Genomic DNA, 20,198 nt, shown 5'->3' on the forward strand with positions numbered 1-20,198 from the left:
GAGTCAGGAAAACACAGAGCTATTAAATCTCACCTGGTCTCACATTAAGAAAGTGAATTATAGACATGGCTTTGCTCAGATTTGGTCTGCTGGGAACTGGCTGTAGGTACTCAGTTTCACTCTTACTGCTGACCACAGGCAATGTCCTCCCAGCGCTGCTGTGCTGGCAAGATGAGTTTTCTTATGATTCCTTTTGCCTAGAGCTGCCACAGCGCCTGGAAGAGAAAAAATGGTGTTGACTTACCTGTCTTTTGGACACTGCAAATAGCGAAGTACCTGGTAATATGATTTATATGCTGCGGTCACTTCTACTGCAAGGCAATGTGAGAAAGACATCCTGAGCAGAACTAGAAAACAAAACCTTTTTCACAGAACATGAAAAGATAAAAGTCAAGGAAGGGGCTGTCAGTTCAGACCGGTAACTTTTGTGAGCATAGCAGAAATGCCAAGACATGGCTTGAAACAGTGATTGAGCAGCTGGTGGGAAGGCAGGGCCCACCCAGGTGTATGCAATGCATATGAGTGGATTCACTCCATCCCAGACTTCATTTAAGTGTTGGCAGTGGAGGTAAGGGGATCTTGCTGATGATCCCTGCTTAACTGAGGCCTTCTGAAAGTAAGCAACTTCTTTCCTTTGTTTTTGCACCTACGGCTGTCATGTTTGAGCAGCTCCTTACTTGCTTCAGCTTAGGTCCTTGTTACTCTGCTGTTATTGCTGCACTTTCCATTGCATTACAGTCAGCCTGAAGTATGTAGACCTATGCAAATTAGGTCCTGGTCGTAAGGCTGTAAGGCTGATAGGGACTTGTCTGAGTTGGGAAGGGGCAGATCTGGCTCAGTGAAGGAGGCCAAGCATGTGTGATGGCTTCTACTTTGTTTCCTCTTTCTGTTTGCCTGACTGCAGTCTGGTTCTCAGCTGGTGAGTGGAAGAAGGCCGTGTTTGGTGAAATATCTTGAGTTATATCTTAGCTGACTATACAGTCCAGATCTTTCTAACTCACCGTTTCCTTGTTCTCCCCTTCACTTTGCACTATTGCAGTTGTCTGCTGAGCTTCTCCCCAGCCCTTTTTCTAGTTTCTAACAGCTTTCTTAGCACCACCCCAAAGCTGTTTGTCCTCACAGGGATGAAACTGCCGTAACTCAGCCATGCTGGGAGCACAAAAACTGATTCAGAGCCCACCAAATGGAAATGTGTTTAGGGACATGGTTTATTGAGCACTATTGGTGGTAGGTGGATCTTAGAGGTCTTTTCCAACCTTAACATTCCTATATTCTGTTCTAAGATTACCTAACACCTTTGTGTGCTCACGTATTCCCATCTCACTTTTTATTTCCTGGTCTTTTGAGAAATAAAGAAGGGATCAGGACTGGCGGTGGGAAAGGCTGTAGAAAATGAATGAATCAAGAGAGCAGCTGCCCAGCAGCATCAAGCTTCTGTCGGCAGCGAATGATGGGCCATGTGGACAGCGCGGCAGCACTCTCCACTCCGCCGTGCTCTGTCAGCTGTTCCACGCCCCGCTCGGGTGTCGCAGTCGTTCCCACGGATCCCCGGGATGCAGCGGCTGTACGCTCCGCTGCGTCGCCCCGTCGGGCCGGGGCAGGAGAGTGCGCCCCCCTCCGGCCGCCCTCACCCACGTGCACCCTTCCCCGCACCGCCCAGCGCCTTCAGCGCGCGGCCAATGGGCGGGCGGAGGGCGGGGCGCCGAGGGGGGCGCGAGCCAATGAGCGCGCGGGGCCGCGGAGGGGGCGTGTCCGGGCGCCCAGCACGCTGGGGCTGTCGGCGGCGCCGATTACTTTTTCCGAGGGCGGGCAGGGCTCACTCCGGGCCGCGCCGCCGCCGCCTCCTGCTCCTGCTCCGCCGCTCCGCGCTGGGCCCCGCCGCCGCCATAAAATGTTTGACGGCTGCCTCCTGCCTCTCGTGTTTCCCTGCCTGCTGCTCTGGGGACTGAACGTCGGCACAGGTAGCGCTTCTCTCCTTCGCATCCCCGGAGGCGCTGACGGCCCGCCGCGATGGGGGTCCCGCTCCGGGCGGCCGCCTGCAGGCGCGGGGCGCGCGGCGGATCCCCCCGGCGTGGCCGCGGTCCCGCTCTGCAGCCTGAACCGCTCCAGGCTCCTGCGTTTTCCTTTCCTGTCCTCTCGCTGCTGCTGTAACGTTTCATGTGGAAAGCTGCTGACTGTCCTTGGCTGCGGCTCCGGCTCGCTCTGCTTTTCCCCTTCTCCCTGCAGATTTTTATTGGGGTTGGTGAAACGCGATGCTTGTGTCTGAGCTATATATATATTTTAATGATACAAGTAGCTCGAGCGTTTGCTTTATTCCTCTTTTCCCCGCGCGTTCTTTCTCAATCCTAACGTGCGTACATATATACGGGGGAAGAAATTCCTCCCGCTGGCTCCACGACTTGCAGTCCGCGGGGATCGCAGCCGCAGTCCGGCTCGTGCAGAACGGCGCTGGGAGGTCCGGGGCACCGTCCGCCCCGTCGGACCGCGAGCGCTGAGCCTCCGCTGTCTCCTTCTCGCCTGCAGCCGGCGGAGCGGAGCTGGAAGTGGTGATCCCGGAGCGAGTGGCGCTGGAGAGGATCCACCTGCTGCCGCCCGCCGGGAGAGGGGACCGCGGCGGAGGCCGGCGCCGTCGGGAGCTGCTGCGGGAGGCGGCGGCGGGAGAGGCCCTGCTGCTCCGCCTGCCCGCCGCCGGCACCGAGCTCTACGTGCACCTCCGCCGCGACCTGCGCTTTCTCGCCCGGGACTTCGTGGTGGAGCATCGACGCGGGGAGGAGCGGCGGCCCCCGGCGGAGCGGCTCTGCTTCTACACGGGACGCGTGCTGAACCGCAGCGACTCCTTCGCCTCTCTCAGCACCTGCGCTGGGCTGGTACTGCCTCCCCGCCCCGCCCCCGCTCTCAGGGACCTCTGCCCCGCGGCGCTCCCCGTCCGCCGCTTCTCCCCCCCCCGCCCCTCCGCTGACCCCGAGGGTGTTTCCCGTCGGCACCGACCCTTCTAGAGCCCCCCCGTCCCATCCCCGCGGATGCCCCTCACCTCGGCGCCGCTTTCCTGCGTGCCGCTCCCGCGCCCTGCGCGTCCCGTCCGCCCCCCCGGGCCGTGCCGAGCTCCGCTGTCCCCGCGGCGCTTTTCCTCTCAGCGCGGGCGCTTCTCCTCAGCCGTTGGCCGCGCTGAGGGATCCCGGTCAGCGGGGCTCCCCGTCAGCCCCGAGCTGTCGATGGCCTTGAGGGCTGTCCCGACTGCTGTCCCGCCATTGGGCAGGTCGGTGGGCACGGTTTGTCACCTGCCTGCCCCGTGCTCTCCTCCGCGATCCCTGCGGTGCGGCTGGGGGCGGCGGGCCGGGGACGAACCCTCTGTGGTGCGTTTCCCGCCTCAGGTGGCCTCACAGCGCCGGGGATGCCCCGTGTGTGTGCTGGGGGGGATCCGGTGTGGGACGGCCTTTGTGTTCCTCGGGGAAATGAAGATTTAGATGCTCAGAAAGATGCTTGAGAAAGCCGGAGCCTTCATTTCTGAACCGTTTGAGGGCGCTGTGCCTCAGGTTTAAAGGAGATAAAAAGAAGTGGCTTGGAGATAGTGAGCGGTGGAGTGGCACTGTGAGCTGAGCTGGGCATCCTCACAGTTCGGAGCGGATTCCTCTGCTTCGGGCTTTAAGTCAGCGATAGCTCCGCTCTTTTGTCGCTAGGCACGTTTCGTTATCCCCGGTCACCGAGAGCTTCCAGTGCGACCGGCTGCATCAGGGCTAAAAAACACACGGACAGAAGGAGCCTGTTTGATAAGAGAAATGTAGTTGTAGGCACTAGGTTGTAGGTATTGACTGCCTGATGTCAGGGGATGGAGGAGGGGGGGAGTGAAGGCGATTGGCGATGATCCCAGCTGAAAAGTTGGGAAAGAACTCACAATGAGGTGAGATATTGTGGTATCTGTTTGTGTAATGAATTCTGAGCTATGGGTAAGTTGGTATAACTGAGCACATTGATGTAACTTGGGATCAAAAAGTGGCTTCTGTCAAATGGCTCCTGTCAGAGCTGCTTGTTTGTGGCGCTCCTGGGGGCCCAAATCAGTGCTACCACCTGTGTAAGGGGAAATGCTGGTAAAGCTCTGCTCGCTTTTGCTTGTGAATCTGGTCCTGGGAGCACTGAGGGGGATGTGGGCAGATGTCTGTGTGTTGAGGCTCCTTTCTGATTGCAGGAATCTGTTCGTTTGCTCTTTATTCAGATAACCACCAGGAATGAGGAAAGTGATCAGAGCAGATGCACAGTACATATGTGCTAGCTAAGGCTTATAACACCTTTGAAGTGAAAAATAGCAGAAAACATAAGTATCTGTAAGCTGACCCTAAACTTAAGATGATCTACATAACCACATAGGCTTTTTTCCTGGCTAAATTGACCTTTTGGCTTTGTAAGCTTATTAGTAAGCAGGGAACGTAGTAGATTTTAGCCTGTGTTCTGTGACTGTTTTGTACACAGCATTTTGTAGTGGCTGTACTAGATCTGCACACCTGTAGTGAAAGCTATGCAAATGAGTGGGAAGAATGAAGAGTGCCTCGGATGGTCTAGGAGGTTTTGAGTCTGGAATGGCCCTGAAGTCAAGTGATTTTAGAGCCCAATTGTTTGCCATGTAACCTGGCAAGTTAAAATACCCAAACCAATGCTACAGTGAACTTGAGTTATTCTAGTTGTTCGCTTAGGCACTGTTTACAGAGAAAGCCTTTTACCCTCATCACTATTAAAGGTTTGCTGGCGGGCGTACAGACAAGGCCTGCAGTTCAGGTTGGAAGAAAGACTGTTTATGGAATGCAGCCTGTGTATCCTGTGGTTCATGTCCTGAGCAGTGCTAGCATTGCAGTTGGGCATTTCCTGAACAATCCAATGTGGGATCTCTCTGCAGAGATGCCACTTAATAACAGTCTAATCTTAATGTAATTTTAGCTGTCAATTAGAAGGGTGGTTATGAAAACATTTATGTGAATAGGGTTTATTTGCTCTCAGGTGAACTGAACATAGGTGTACATCGTGATGCTTCCAGCTGGAGTAGTGTTCTAGTTGAAGGGAGAGAAAGAAGTGGAAGGACAGGTGTTGACAAGAACTCTTTTGGGACACGTATAGTGCTTTGCATAATGATGGTTCTGAATATTATTACGTAATAAAAGATAAATATGAAAAGCAGACGAAGTTCTTAATTGATCATGTTCAATCTACGTAATACACAATGTTCACTTTTCCTCACGTTGTGAATAATGATTGCAGGGAAACCATCTGGGGTAAGACTGGGTTGATAAAAATGGGTAAGATAACAAACTGATATCCTTTTTTCTTCTGTTGTGGATAGGTTGGGTATATTCAAATTGGATCAGAGCACATGTTAATACAACCAGTGAATACATCAGAGACCTCGTTTAGCGGAAAAGAACACTTCATCAGACGAAGACGATCCACAAAATCCAGCCATTCTTTGAAGTCACACGTTCCTGATGAGCACTGCAAGGTTGTAGCAGGTGAGCTTGAAGTAGCTCAAGAGAACAGCCATGTGGATCTAGTTGTAACTGTTGTATGTCTCTATTTTGTAACTCAGGTGTTGTGACTGCTGGAAGTAGTGAAAAATAGTGTCTTGAAACTGAAGTCAGTTGTGGGGGGTGCTTTTTCATCTCAGCTTTTCACTGGAGTTGTGGCAGAGATGTAGGTGTGGACAGATGATGATTCTTACGTTTCAGAATGACAGCGTCATTTCAGTTACTTCTATGTCAGTTAATCAGAAGTTATATATATATATATATATATATATACATATATACATATAGGTGAAGATTATATCTGGGAATCCACTTAACAGGACAAAAAATTATCTGGAGGGGAAAAGAGGTGAACAGTTCCTCTCACCCTTTCCTTTTCAGCTTCTTGTATGCCATCATTTCTACTTCTGTCTGGAAGAACACTCTATCCATGACAGAATACATCAGGTTGCATTGTCAGCTGGGCAGACTTAATTATTTTAGTTTTCTTCCTGTCTTTCAGCTACTTCCAGTTAAGGCCACAGAAGGCACTTAGTGTGTGCTGGTCAATTGCTAAAGATCTGGTTGTGTTCTCATGCAGTTTTGCACCCTCTTCACCACCATCTAGGTGTGCTGTATACATAGGGTATTTTTAATGAACTATACAAAGTCATTTCTTTAAATTCTTTTCATTTTATTCCTCCTCTGTCCCATTATCAGTATTTCAGCTTCTATCTTCTGCCGAATGGACTGTGTGCTAAATAAAGGCAGCATGTTAAGATATCTGTGTTACCTTCTATTGGGCTGTTAAAGGGACAAAAATAGGAAGCAGAAATGACAGGTAAAATCTGTGAGTATGGAACAATAGGTTGGTCATAAGCAATCTCTGTGGTTAAACACACAAGGAAATGTCAGCAGCAAGAAGAATGAGCTTAATACAGTTTGCTTTTCGTATTTGACTGGAGTTGGGGATAGCATGTGCTTTGCTGACTCTTGTGCAAGAACAGGATGGCTTTAGGTGAGGAGAGACACAGACATGCACACACCGGCTCCACATTACACAGGAGTTTGTAAAAGAGCACCAAACAGAACTTGGATCCCTTGGGTGCTGGTTCTTTGCATTAGCTGCAAGCTGGTTAGGCTAAAAGGGGAACAAAACACTCAGCTGCAACACAGTGGGAGTACTACTTGCTTATGCAAACAGCCACTGCTTCAAGTAGCTGTGCTGTAAAATAATGAAATTGCTCATGGGCTTTGCCACTTAAAGGCAAACTCTTGAATGTTTTTCATTGTTGCGGGGAAGAAATGTAAGTCATGGCTGTTAATAGGTTTAGCACATTAACGACCTAATTGACTCCTGTCTGGTTTGGATTAACTTTTGTGCACCAGACTTTAGAAACGAAAAAAAGTTAATCCTCTCTGACACACAAAAGGTCTATTTGTAATGAAATTGTGTGGTGATGGTGATCTTGGGGCTCACTTCCAGAGTTTTTCCTGGAAAAGGGTGTTTTCAAAGCCACAGAATTGTCACACTTGAGCATTTCCATTCCTTACCCGTTCTTCTTGAATTTCTGGAACAGGTAAGAATCACCTTTAAAGATGCTTTTTTTTCAATGCAATTCATCAGTTTGTAGTATGTTGTGGAGTTGTTTGGGATTCAACCAAAATGAAAGCATCACGTGCTGTCTATTCAAATGGTTATTGAACGTGTGAGAGTTTAAACATAGCTAGCAGAACTCAATGGCAAAATTTGTTGTCAGGAGTGGTGGTGGTTCCTATGATATCTACATTTAAGTGATTGAGGGGAAAAAGCCTAGTGATGCAGTAATTTACGTGAGTATTTGGAGGAAATAATTGAGGAAAGCAAAATGAGCTTAATCGGGAGGTGCTGTGTGTCAGCACTAGGGGAGAGTGCAGAGCACAGCTTTCCAAAAGCATTCTCCTTGTGGTATTTTCTTCATAGACCCAAGTGATGGGAGAGGAAAGCTGAAATAAACAGTCCCTTGGGGCTGGGTAATGCTGGCAGTCTGGTTTGGTAAATGGCTGCTAAAATCTCTGAAACAACTCCTTTATTTTAAATGAAATAACATGTCCTACAACGCTAGAATTTTTTAGAGTTGTGGGAGAATTTTGCAGGAGTTAAATTTCCCCTGGTATAATCTGTATAGGAGGATTAATCTGTTGTCAGAAGTGGAAAGGCACTTAAAGTCATGCATGACTGGATCTTTGAGATCTGAAGCTGAAAGTGGCTAATAATGGGTTAAAAAATCCCCAGTCTGTTGATTCAGGGCTGATATTTTAATTCTTTTGTTTAAATTCTGAAGTGCTCAAGCAGCAAAGAATGGATCATAGGCCAGGTGGCATTGTTAGTCATACGATATGTGTATCTGTAGTATTTTTATCACCTGTCATACAGCAAGAGGAAGACTTGAAGTTGCAATGCATGTTTTTGCACAGGCATGAACATGAGCCCCTGTGAGGCAAACAGAAAACCCATTAAAAGATTTCCAGGTGCATACGCTGTGAGGGGGAAGGAAGGGAAGGTTGGGTTTCATTAGCTCTGAAGCATGGCGTCATTAGAAGCACGGGAAATAGCTTTGCACCACTGATGTGAAAGGTTCTTCTAGAGATGATAACCAAAGAATCTGGGCTGAACTTGGGGTACAAATATATCATAACATGCTGGGTTTTTGTTTTGTTTTGTTTTTTTTTAAAGATGATCTTGACAACTCTTGTCAAAGGCCTCGTACTTGTGATTTTTCTGTAAAGAGAGTAGAGTTCTGACTATAGGCTTTAATATATATAAATAACAATTGTTCAAAATGTGAGCCAAGTGAGAGAGAAGTCTCTGTTTCAATGCATCATACATATCTTTTGCAGTGCCCTCAGGTTAGGCCTGGATGTCTGTGCATAAGCTTAACTTATTCCCAGGCTTAAGATGCTGAAGGGCTAATTTGTTTTCTAACAGTGTCTGTCTTTCCCCTTAACCAAATGCTGTATGAAAAGTTGTTGACCAGGAAGAAATAGGCAGAGCAGGAAGGACTGGTTGGGGACTGTATGATCTGCTGTATTAGCACCCTAAAGCTTAGGGTGGTGTTAGAAAATACCTGAGCCAGTGTTTTTTTCATTGCCCTATCTCTCTGTGATCATATATATATATATATATATGTGTGTGTGTGTGTGTGTGTTTGTGTGTGTGTATACACACAATAAAGTTGTTTTCGTGTGACAGTATGTGTGGAAAAACAGTAGTTTAATATTTGCTGAGATCTCAGAACTGCAGGGTGGGTTTGGATTATCAGGGACTTCTGGGTCCATCTGATCCAGCCATGCTGCTCAAGTAGAACCATCTCAAGCAGGTTGCCCAGGTGATCTTTGAAGATCTTTGAAGGAGGGAGACTCCACAAACTCCCCGGTAACCTCATCTGATCTGAGCATATATTTTACATGTTCCCTATGCCTTCAAAATCTAAGTAAAAATTATGTTGTGGTTTTTTTATTGTTTGTTTTTTTTTCTTCCTCACAGTTGTTGGGTTTTCTGTGGATTTTTTTTTCTTTTTACTGAGGGAAAATATCTGTGTTAAAGATGGAGTTAAACCATGATACGAAAGCCTAGGAATCTCTTCTAACTGTGTCATAACATTTTGTTTCTTTGAGAAAAGTAAGTTCTGTTGTAACGTTTCCAGAAGTCTCCAGTGATGCATTAAAGTCCCTTTACATAGAAGGGATTTGATATAAAATACAGCCCATGAGTATGAGAGAGAGCAGCTTGTCTTAGGAGGGTAGGTTGTTATTTCATGTTTATGGTGTAGACCTCATAAATTACTCTTATATGCGAGCTTGCTCTAAACCCCCTTTTGTCATCTTGAATGAACCAGTTTTTGTTTAATACAAATGTGCTGCCTGGAGAGAAGTTAATAGAGGAAAATAAACACAGGAAGATTAACATTTTAATTCAGAAAATAACAATGCATTGCTTCTCTATCTAGTTATTTTGCAAACTGTTTAACAATTGATCAAAGCTGGCAGTAATTTAAGCACTAGTATGCAGGTATCAAATGTGGGGAATGGTTTCCCTGAACAGGTATAAATCCTAAACACATGTTACTGCTATGTTGCGTTTCCCCATCTTTAATCATTGTCTCTTAGATGTGTTTTCTCTGCAGGTTTGACTTGGCCTGAAACAGCAGTTGTTATGGCCAAAAAACACGTGCGCTAAAAATAGAGAGATGTAATGCAACCTGTGTTAGTCCATATTAGGAAGCATCTGTTGAAGAATTAAAGCAAGGATTTCAGCAATGCAGAAGATGTAATGTGATTAAGTGTTTGCAAGTATTGATGGATTCCCTGTATCAGAAATTAGGTGCTTCAGCACGTTACCCATGGGAGTATGTCTTGTGTGGGTAAATCCTTTGGTTTCTCCATGGCTGACAAACAGCAGCCTTATGGAGGGGCGTGCTCCAGGTTCTTCTTTGTGTACTGTTAAGGTGCAAAAAAGATGCACGAATATCTGTAGTTAATGGATTTCTTCCTTCTCCAGAGCAGCTGCTGAAGTAGAATGTACTGCTCCTCCACTTGATTACTGATAAAAATTAATGCTAGTTTCCCCTGGAACTTGATGATATCTAAACTGGTGGGTGCTAATGAGCTGAAGTGTGTGATGTATACCATCCTTCTCTCAGGATGTTTATGGCTATTCCAGTGGTCATTTTGGCTAGGAAGGCAGACAGGTGGCTCCAGGCAGACTAAGATGCATTGCTTACCTTTTAGCTGTCTTCATTTTTTCCGTATTGTCATAAATCATAGCTCAGGCTTGGAGCCAAGAGTTGGGAATTGGAACTCTGCTGGCTCTGCTTCCTGCTGCTTTTTGACTTGCGACCTTCAGCAGATCTCTTGGGATCTTACATGTGGAAACAACTATGTGTTGGGCACCTACATGTTTGTGTGGCCAAGATGGGAACACCTTGTGGAAGGTTTTGCCTCCATTCAAAAGTACTAAGCTTCCTTTGAGGTAGTTTGTAATTCTGAATCGTCAGCTATAGTATGTGTCCTAAACTGAGTGTCCAAGACTGAAAGCACTAAAAATTAGAGATTGTTTGGACTACTGCCTCTAACCTCTAACTCTCAAACACCTTCTTTATTTAAAGATTAGATCTACTAAGTCTGAGCTGGCTGTGGTACTATGAGGCTTTGGCTCTGACAAGTTGCTCCTTGAACTGGCAGTTTCTTTCTGTGATCTGTTCCCCGTGTAGTTTGACACATGTGTATATGTAAGGGATTAAAAATAACTATTACACTGTTTTTCACTTCAGTTTGACCTGCAGAGCCAACACATTTATTGGAGATAAACTGCATTCTTTACTGGCTTTTGCATGTTGCCAGAAACAAATTGTCTGGTGTCTGAGGAGGTCTGTGCTACCTCTCTCGAGGTGTAGGTGTAATAGTGGGGCCAGGTTGTAAGTGAGGAGCTCCTGGTTTGATAAAGTCTCCTTGGACTCCTTCACCTTCAGCAGAAGTGGTTGGAGTTCAGCTGCCATACTTCACAGATTGGTAGGGTTGAAAGTTGTGAAAACATTCTTTACAAACCAAGCACGTTTTCTAAAGACTCATTAAAACAAAATAAACCTGGAGGCCAGTGATGCTGTTTTTCACAGCATAACTGCAGCCAAGTGTTTTGTAGTCTCTAAAGCCCTTGAAGGGGATTAAGACAAGACTGTGCTTTGATTGGTTTCAGATCTGCTAAGTTTAAGTGATCAAAACTGAGGACTCTGAGTTCACTCTTACTTATATCAGCCATTGTCATTTGGATCTTAATTATATTTGTGTTACAGGATCTTCCCCCATGGCCTCAGGCAAGTTGGGACCTTTGTGTCTGTCACAAGCAAAGGATATCAATTCTGCTTCAGAGTACAACTAGTAACAGAGCAGATCAAATATAGGAGGAGGAACCGAGCCACAGAGGCTAAGAGGGAGTGACAGAGCAGGTATTTCCATTCCCACTTTAATAGTCTTACCATTAAACTATGCTCAATGTGCCTGCTTTGTGTAACGTTAGGTTGTTTTCTGTCTTACAAGCAAGTCCTTGCTTCTAGTTGGATGAAGAGCCTACAAGGGTGTGCTTTTAAAAAGAGATGAGTGTACATAGTTAAGGAGGTGGCAGTTTCTGAAGCCCTGCTGACAAGTTGATCCAGTGAGCTGGTGGAGGTCATAGTGCCTCTCCTGTACTATATTGACCTTTCATGAAAGGCAAAGTCCTGACATGTTGTGTTGATGACTGTGTTTTGCAGACGAATAAAGCTTTAACTGATGTGTCTAAGCCACAGGCTAGTTTCAATAACAATCCTTGTAAGAAAGTCTCCCTGATGTTTTGGATGGAACACAGAGTTCATGGTTTCTGTCTCAAGTTCTCGTTTGCTGATGTGCAGAAGAATAGTCCTGAATTTGTGATTTGCTATGGAAGTGGTCACATAAAGAAAAATAATGTTTTTGGGAGGTGGATTAGGGAGCAAGTGATCATTCTACTATGCAGTGATGTTGTTGTTGTTTTTCCTATTGATGCATGCTTTTGTCTTCCATTCTATTCAGAAAGAAACTGGGAGTGTATAATCATTTTGTGGTGCCGGGTCTTAAAAATAGAGAGGAGGTCTGAGGCTGTTACAGTTAGTTGTAATTTGAATGAGCAACCATTTCTGTTTCTTGAGCTTCAGATGTCCTGCTGACACCAGTTAGCTGCTGTAAACCTGGAATCCCAAGTTTTTAGTGGATACATAGAAGTCCAGTGCAGAGGGACAATGTTTTGCAGTAAACGGTCACTGGTGAAGGAGGCCGCATGTTCCTGTGGGTGGAAGTAGATTGGGGTGTGCTGGCTGTGGCTGTAACATCACTGGTGTCTGTTCTTAGTTCCCTTCTTCAGTTCTTGTTGGTGTCTGCTGAAAAGTGAGTGCCATAAGGAAGGTGTCAAGGAAACAACTGTGTCAAGCAAGGCCCTTGCAGCTGAAGTGTGGTTCCTTTATATTTTTTTTTCTTCAGGAGATCAGTGTTTTGAAAATAATCTCTATTGTTGTATGGATGAAAACTGCAGCTGTAAGGTAACCACTGCACAGAGCTTTGGATATAATGCCCACAGGAGCCAGTGGAGGGATGAGTGATCTTAATTCAAACTAAGAAAGAAACCTGCTTGTCTTCTCTTCAGATTTTGCTTTACTCTTGGCTGGGATGTAAATGCCACCGATAATCCCCATTTCCTGCCTCACTTCCTTCTTGGTTTCCATTTTACACCCTCCCTTTCTTCTTATTATTTTTTTAAATGAAATCAAGTCATTGTTATTTCTGAAAATTTACTTTAAATTAGTGCAGTGTCTGGATGTAATGGTGATGTCCAAAACATACATATACAGTATGCTGATCTTTTAAACACAGACTAGATGACTTTTGGGAGGACTCTAAAGTTTTGCTTATTTGTGGTATTTGTTGAACTGCATCCAGGATCTATAGCAAGGTAGTTAGAATTACAGGAATGGAGGTAAGGGAGCAAAACAATGAAGGGCTAGGAGTGAAGATTGTTTTTCAGATGAGTCTGGGAAATACTGCTGGAAGAGAAGTATGAGGAGCAGGAGGGGACTCTGCAGTTACAGCAGAGACATGCCAGAAACCAGGCAGGGCTTTCGGTGTGTAATCAGAAAAGGTCATTTGGGGTGGTTGCTTTGGAATTGTACATGTGTTGGGTTGCCATAAGAAGCACTTGAACATAAGAAGCTTTTTATTGAGGCTCCAAAATAGCTCTGTTGCGCTTATCATGAGAATAAGGGCTATATATACATTTATTTACGTTTTTTTCCTGTACTGAGGAATATTTCAAAGACTGCTGGACTACTGAAGGTGATATGATCATGTTGCTCTGCAGGTGATTAGTAATGGGGAGGGTGGGAGCCTGTAAAGAAAAGCCAGCTAGTGAGCTTGTGCGATTTTGCATGGATTTCATGCTGAGGATCCAGTGGTGTACTTCTCTTCTCCCACCAGCTAACAGTCCTGAATTTTGTGGAATTTTTGGCCAGATAGTCTGTGTAATACACTGTCAAAGTGACAGGTAAAAGAGAATGTCACTTGGGCCTAGTCACGCACAGCATATATGTGCTGTGCTGTAGATTGGCTGTTTCAGCTGTTATTTCACATGAATTTGTCTGAGCTCTTGAGCAGGGAACACCTGACTCCTAAAATAGCGCACGGTTTGGTTATGTATTCTCTCCTCAATGTAAACTTCTCTGACAGCCTGCTGCCCATGTTTTATGGCCTCTCATGCATTCACAATAACACTTAACATCTGTGCCACAAAATTTGTAACATCAATTTGTTCAAATAACGAATCCACCAAGCATTTAATCCTTGTTTTAATGGCTGATGTTTATTTTAGTTTGGGGTTTTGTATACTCGTGGAGGGTTTCTCTGCCCATAGTCCATAAATCACAAAGGGCAGGAGGGAGACTTCTCCTTGTGCTGGTTTGTTTCTGAAGTGAGATTCTAGAGATTGTCTTTTTATATTATTATTTTTGATACTTTGGTACAGCTCACTTATCTCACCTATGAGTTTAATGAGGAGTGGTTTTTTTTGTTTGTTTGTTTTTTACTGTTTCTGATATGCTCCTCTTCAGGTATCTCTGATACAGAAGGCACGTATCTCTTGGTTCTATTTGTGACTGTTCATCTATGAAATCAGTAGTTTTGTTTTGTGTCTGTGTGTTTGATTATACTGGAAAATAGTTTACGTGTGTGGGAGGCAGGAAGATGCAAATAGAAACCACTCAGAAAGTAGCTTTCTGTGAATGCAGAAAGGACAAGGCTAAAGGAAAGTTACCTCATAGAGAATTTGCAAACTTGAAAGAAGAAAACAGAAAGAGGGGACTTGCATTTGAGTAGTTTGTTTTGCTTTGCTATACCTCCTAAGTAATGCATCACTAATGACTGCCTGAGCTCTTGGTAGGCTCCTTTGGGTCCACTGTGCTTTGCCTGTTTGAGTTCTCAGTAAGCTTGTGGTTAGAGACTGCTAGGGAGAGAATGAGGGTAAGAGTCCAGATTCTTGATGTTAGGTCACTTTGGCTGTGTTTCTAACTGAGCCTGTGGGGTGGTAGTTTTCCACACACAACTTCTAATCCCTGCCACCCAGTGGAAAGCAGCCAATCCACAATTTCAAGTAAAACTCACGAAGGGATGGAGTCCAGAGGCTTTGTGTGAACTGAGACTTCCCAGCAATTTGCCAGAGGTACCTTTGCTTTTGCTTTCCAGAAATCACACATCGGAGTTTTATACAGCTGCTTTGTCCAAAATGGAGCTGAGCGGAATAGGCAAAGCCTTGCCAGTTCCCTCATCTGCCTCTGGAGGAGGGACCATGCCAGGCAGTTGCATGGCAAGTGACCATGGCATGACCTTCTCTCCGCAGCATGCAAGTTGCAGTCTAGCATAGTGGCTTTCTTACTGACAAAGTGGCTTCTTTTCAAAGGTAAATTTTTGAAGTGGAAACCATGAAGGCTCTAAATTTGTTTTCTTCAATTAAAGCAGTTTTCATTACATATTCAGGATCAGGCTGAGACTTATTTGAATGAATCTTTGTAAGAGCAAGATCTCTAGAGGTAAGAGATTTATACCAGCTGAAAACAGCAGAGAGTTACCAAAGCAAGAATTTGATGCAGGAATCTCTGCTGTTTCCAAGAAGGTTCTCATTGGCAGCAGCAAGACCCAGGAAGTTAGTGGTCTTACTGGAATGATCTTCTGCTTCATTGAGTTCCAAATCCACTCCATACCCCTCATTATTTAAATGATAACCCTGAAAATCCTGCAGCAAAAGATGCAATTCTGCAGAGGGAGGGAGGTATGGGCCCATGAATGGAATGGAACACAATGAACAACAACAACAAAAAACAAGGATGGGGGCTATTTCACAGAAGCTGAAGTCATCTCTGTTTCATATTCGGCAAATCAAAGATGTACTCACCTTTCCTTTTTTGTAGTTTCCACATTTTACTTTTTTGCCTTTCTTGAGCACTTAAAAATATACAGAAATCCTGTTCTGAGGCAGCTGTGTCTGCAGTCCTTGTGAAAAGAAGCCTTGAAACTTGATAATTTTAATCTTTGATTGTAGCTCCCATTATTTATGAGCACCTCAGGATTTTATTTTATTTTTCCCCTCTTGTCAAGAGGCTCCTGTCTGTCTTTTCTGACCCAAGGGGAATATTTCCAAACCCTTTTTCAAAAGTTTGAAGTCAAATTTCATAGTTGTTGTGTCAGTTTAAAATATATACCAAGTGCTGACAGCTGATGCCTTGGGCACAAATGCATGTACAGAGCAATGCTGGCATGACTGCTAGACAACTGAGAAAAGGGATGGAATGGGTGTCTGCAAATGTGCCTATTGACAAGTCAGAAAATGGGATGAAAAGACAGAGTCCATTTCATCTGGGCTTTGGGACAGCTATAACTGGTAGAGTTGATCACCTTGAATGCGAGGAAGTCTGGGAGACTGGATCTGGATGCTGGAGCATTTACCAGGTTGGGAAATTCAAGGAGAGTTGTGCCGGGGAGCTGGTGAATAGGCTGTGGGATCACTGACCTTAAATCAGTGCCCCTTGTAGGGTGCTGCTTACTAAGAGAAGGTCTCAAAATAAGTCTACAGAAAACTACTTGCTGCTTCAGGAGGCAGGATGTGTAATGAGAGGTGGTATCACAGAATTGTAGGGGTTGGAAGGGACCTCTAGAGATTATTGAATCCACCCCTCCTGCCAAAGTAGGTTCCCTACACCAGGTTTCTGTCAGATCATCCAGAATGCTCTGTCCTGTGTCACTTTTGTATTGTCTATTACCTTTACAGTGTTTTGGGACCTTTTATTTGTTCTGCTCCCTTTTTTACTGGAAGAAATTGGTGCTAGCACCAGTGTCAATACCTTATCCATAGTACACTGCAAGCTGAGCAATAAGTAGGTATAATTTCCGTGAACCTTGGCAGTTTGTATTTTTCTGTAAAATACATTTGTTTTAATGACTTCATTTGCTTTTCTTTCTTTTTACAATTGAAAACATGAATATGGTTCTTGTGACTGAAGTGAAGTGGGTAGACTCAGTTTCAGATCTGAACTTGATTTCTCCATTGTTTGTATCTCAGCTGCTTTGCATAACTGCCTTTGAGCTGTGAAACACATTTCACCTTTCAGTTTAAAACAGGACAACTTACTAATGTATTAATCTTATATTTTGAAGGAGAGGAGGTTTAACTTAACTGATGTGTTTTAATTTTTGTGCTAGCAGTAGATGACTAATGCTTTATTCTGCAGTCCTTAGCATGGGTTGTACTTACAGGTTCTTATAATGTAAGATCAATAAGGGTCAACTAGTTTAGGGGTTCCCTGCTTTTGGTATTTGTGCCATATAAAGAGGCACGTGAGCTCTCTGCACGTAGGTGGCCAATGACTGCAGCTGCTGGTGCTGGTGCTCATGCCAATAGCAACAAATGAGCAAAGAAAGCTTGAAAAGGTCTTATCTAGCCTGACCTTCTGCACTTCTGGGTTTTATCCAGAGACTTCTGCAGTTGGCCAATAACGCATGGTCCAAAACAATCTGACTTAATTAAAAAAAAAAATTAAGTGGTTAGAGCTCAATCTTTGTGTCATACTCTGTGTTCTGTTAAATTGCTATAGTAACGCTGGTAGCAAGTTAAAATGAAGCTGATTGAAATACTGACTCCAGGAATATTTTACAACTTCCTTGGCTTAGAGCAGCCTGCAAATTCTACACTGTGTTACATCCCACAGTGCACTCTCCTATCCTGAAGGTTTCTTCAGTGGACTCTTCCTTACATAGAGCTTGTTGTGGAATTACGTTGTTGTGAAATGCTCCTTTTTTTCCACAAGCGGGACTTCCAATTTCTGAAGCTTTTGCAAGTTCACGACTTCTTGGTTTGATTTGCAGCTATTTCTTTTCTGTTCTGAATTCTTTTCTCCATTCTCTTTCATATTTTCATGAAATCCAGTGATTTCATATAAATCTACATGCGAGAAAAGATGTACCTGCAATGGAATGTGTAAGTTGCTGATTTTAATTTGCAAATAACTTTGTAATTAAAAATGTCATTGAAATCTAAATTTGCTTAAGCGTGTTTGCTGACAAGAATATAAATGCTTTACTGTGACTTGCCAGCTGTAGTATTCCCTGATAAATTCTTTTCTTTTAGAAAAGAAGAGGCAAAAGAAGATGAAATCAACCAGTGACTGGAGGGAGAGAAGAAACGCCATTCGGCTTACCAATGAATACACAGTAGAAACTTTGGTGGTGGCAGATGCTGATATGGTCCAATACCATGGCGCAGAGGCTGCCCAAAGATTCATCCTCACAGTTATGAATATGGTGAGTATGTACTTTATTGTCTAAAGAAGAAGCGGGAGTAAATGGATTTTATCTAGGGTAGGTTAAAGCTGGCTTCCTTGACAGCTGTACTGGGTCACTGTTTTGACTTTGAGGTATGAGAAAGGATTTTATTTTCTCGCGTTACGTACCGCTTCTCCCTATCTGTGTGGTTCCCTGTGTTTGTCACATTGCAATATGAAAGCTATTTTGAAATGGGCCTTGCAATTTTTCATTTGGGAAGCATTCCATGATTACTCAGGAGTGGTGCATTCTGCCATATTTTTGTACTCCTATAGTTTACATTGGAAGAGAGGCTCCCAGAATGGATAAATGGTCTCACCTGATACGTTTCTTGTGTTTTTCTTCTTTATTATCATCATTTTCTAAAGACTATATTTCCCAGTGTGTATTTGTTGTAGGAGGCAGACAAATTGTTATTGATGATGAGATTTATATTGATTTACAGCAAATGAACTAGCTTGACTTGAAGTCTTTTAGAGGCAGTATCTAGCTCTGATTTTTACATAATAAAAGTGGCTGCCTCCCTTGCTGTAGAAAACATGTAAAACTCAATACCAAACTACCAGCTGATAGGAATTTCCATTGATTCCATTCTCTTTACTCCTGGACTTTTTGGAGCATGAAGTGTTTCTGCTTGTGATTCTGAGCAGCCAACAGAGTTGAGCTTCAGCATAATTTTAGGAATTATGCAGGAAATCTGCCGTGAGTGGCAAGAGCCTTTCAGAGTTCTGAGCTCGTATGGAGTATTGGTGTTAATTTGTTAGCTGTCCTAGTAGTATTCACCCTCAGCTGATAGGGAAACCAAATCTCTCATAGTGGATGCTTGCTCACTCACTTGTTGGCAGTGGCAATAAAAAGATAATGGCCAAATTAGATGTGGATGCTGAAAACTCTGCTTAGAGACAGCAGGGGTCCTTCCAGAGGCACTTGCTCAAGGAAATCTTGAAGGAAGTTTCTATGCCTGTGCCCATGCTACTGTAAAATCCAGGAACAGTTCATTCTCCTGACTACAGCTCTGTTGTTGTTCATGAGCAGTAAGTTGGCTTGGGGGAAAAAAATAACAGCTCTTAACAGTAATTGACTGCTCATGCTTCCAAGAGAGGAGATGAATGTTAGGTGTTCAGTGTTTAGCCCAGCCATGGGAGAACAGAGCTTTTTAAGAGGTCTTATGTTCCTTCACTAAGCACTGATGTGAGGGAGCCCTCCTGTAGTGAAATACTTCTCTGATTAAGCAAGTATTTTAACTAGTATTTTTCCTTTAATGAGCTGCTTCTCTGCCCTTTCCTCTACCTTTTATTTTGCCATTTAACATGCTGTGACAGTAGTCACTTAACAGGGCATCATTGCATTCCTCTACTTAGTTGGATTGGTCTTTAAGAAGCATCTTTCAGCAAATCCATTCTTGTGACCATCCTTTCAGGTTCTACTGGCTTTCCTGTGTTTAAGGATGTATTTGTTAGGGGCACAAGAGCCTTAGTCTCCTCAAGGTCTTGGTTTCCTCACTTTGTAAATTCACATACTAGCTTTGCAGTGAGCTGACAGGACATCAGTTCATCTCAGCAAGTCAACTTCTTTAGTCTCTGTTTAATCTAACCTGATGCACGTCTGGATGTAATGTGTGTGTCAGGTCTGAGTTTCTTCCATGCATCAGATGTTGGGACGTCCTGAGGGGTGATGGGTATATTTCATTTGCACTGGGAACCGAGTGGCTCTCCTGAAATTGGCTCTGTAATGTTTTGTCACTGTGCTAATAAACCACTGCCATTATGCCTGACAGTTCTGCTGGGACCATTGTGGCTGTGAGAGCTGTTAAATCTTAAGTCTAATCGTGTCTTGATTGTCCTAGTAACAAAAGATCCATTCTTTCAGGGCAGATCTCAATGTATCTCTATCTTTGTGTATTTTTGTCTGTCTCTCAAGATCGTTACATTTGAGTGCACTGAGAGGCCCGGTTCTAAACTAGAATTGGCCACAAATGCTTCTCTGTGTCCAGACTGAGAAGTCCTGTAGTACATCTCAGCAACATTAGCTTGCTCTTGCTAGGTGTGAGTTTGCATATGAGATTGTGCTGATGGGTTGGAACCTCTAAGCCTGTTTTCTAAACAACTGCTTAATTTCTAATGGATTTGGCTGGTTGACTCGTGTGCTAGGTTTTGATGCTTTAGTGTGAGCTCAGTCCTTTATTAGACACCAGAGAGTGCACATGGATGAGGACTGCTGGCTGAGGATACATTTATTTGATATCTCCTAAGGTGCAAAGTCCAGCTGAAATCCTTCCCACTGTGAAGTCATTGCTCCTGGGGG

The 20,198-nt window shown here is 44.3% G+C and overlaps 1 protein-coding gene across 2 annotated transcripts in view; it reads left to right on the plus strand.

Moving 5' to 3' along the window:
* The first annotated feature begins 1,813 nt into the window (after positions 1-1,813).
* Positions 1,814-20,198, plus strand: part of ADAMTS17 (ADAM metallopeptidase with thrombospondin type 1 motif 17) — a 150,611-nt gene continuing 132,226 nt past the window's right edge. For both annotated transcript variants that reach the window (XM_072345770.1, XM_072345771.1), the window contains exons 1-4: positions 1,814-1,961; positions 2,524-2,867; positions 5,327-5,492; positions 17,701-17,873. In XM_072345770.1, the coding sequence (XP_072201871.1) occupies positions 1,892-1,961; positions 2,524-2,867; positions 5,327-5,492; positions 17,701-17,873 (753 nt within the window). In that variant the 5' untranslated portion in view covers positions 1,814-1,891. The remainder of the gene's footprint in view (positions 1,962-2,523; positions 2,868-5,326; positions 5,493-17,700; positions 17,874-20,198) is intronic.

This window comes from Excalfactoria chinensis, chromosome 10 (assembly GCF_039878825.1).
Source record: "Excalfactoria chinensis isolate bCotChi1 chromosome 10, bCotChi1.hap2, whole genome shotgun sequence".
In the NCBI taxonomy this organism is placed as follows: Eukaryota; Metazoa; Chordata; class Aves; order Galliformes; family Phasianidae; genus Excalfactoria; species Excalfactoria chinensis.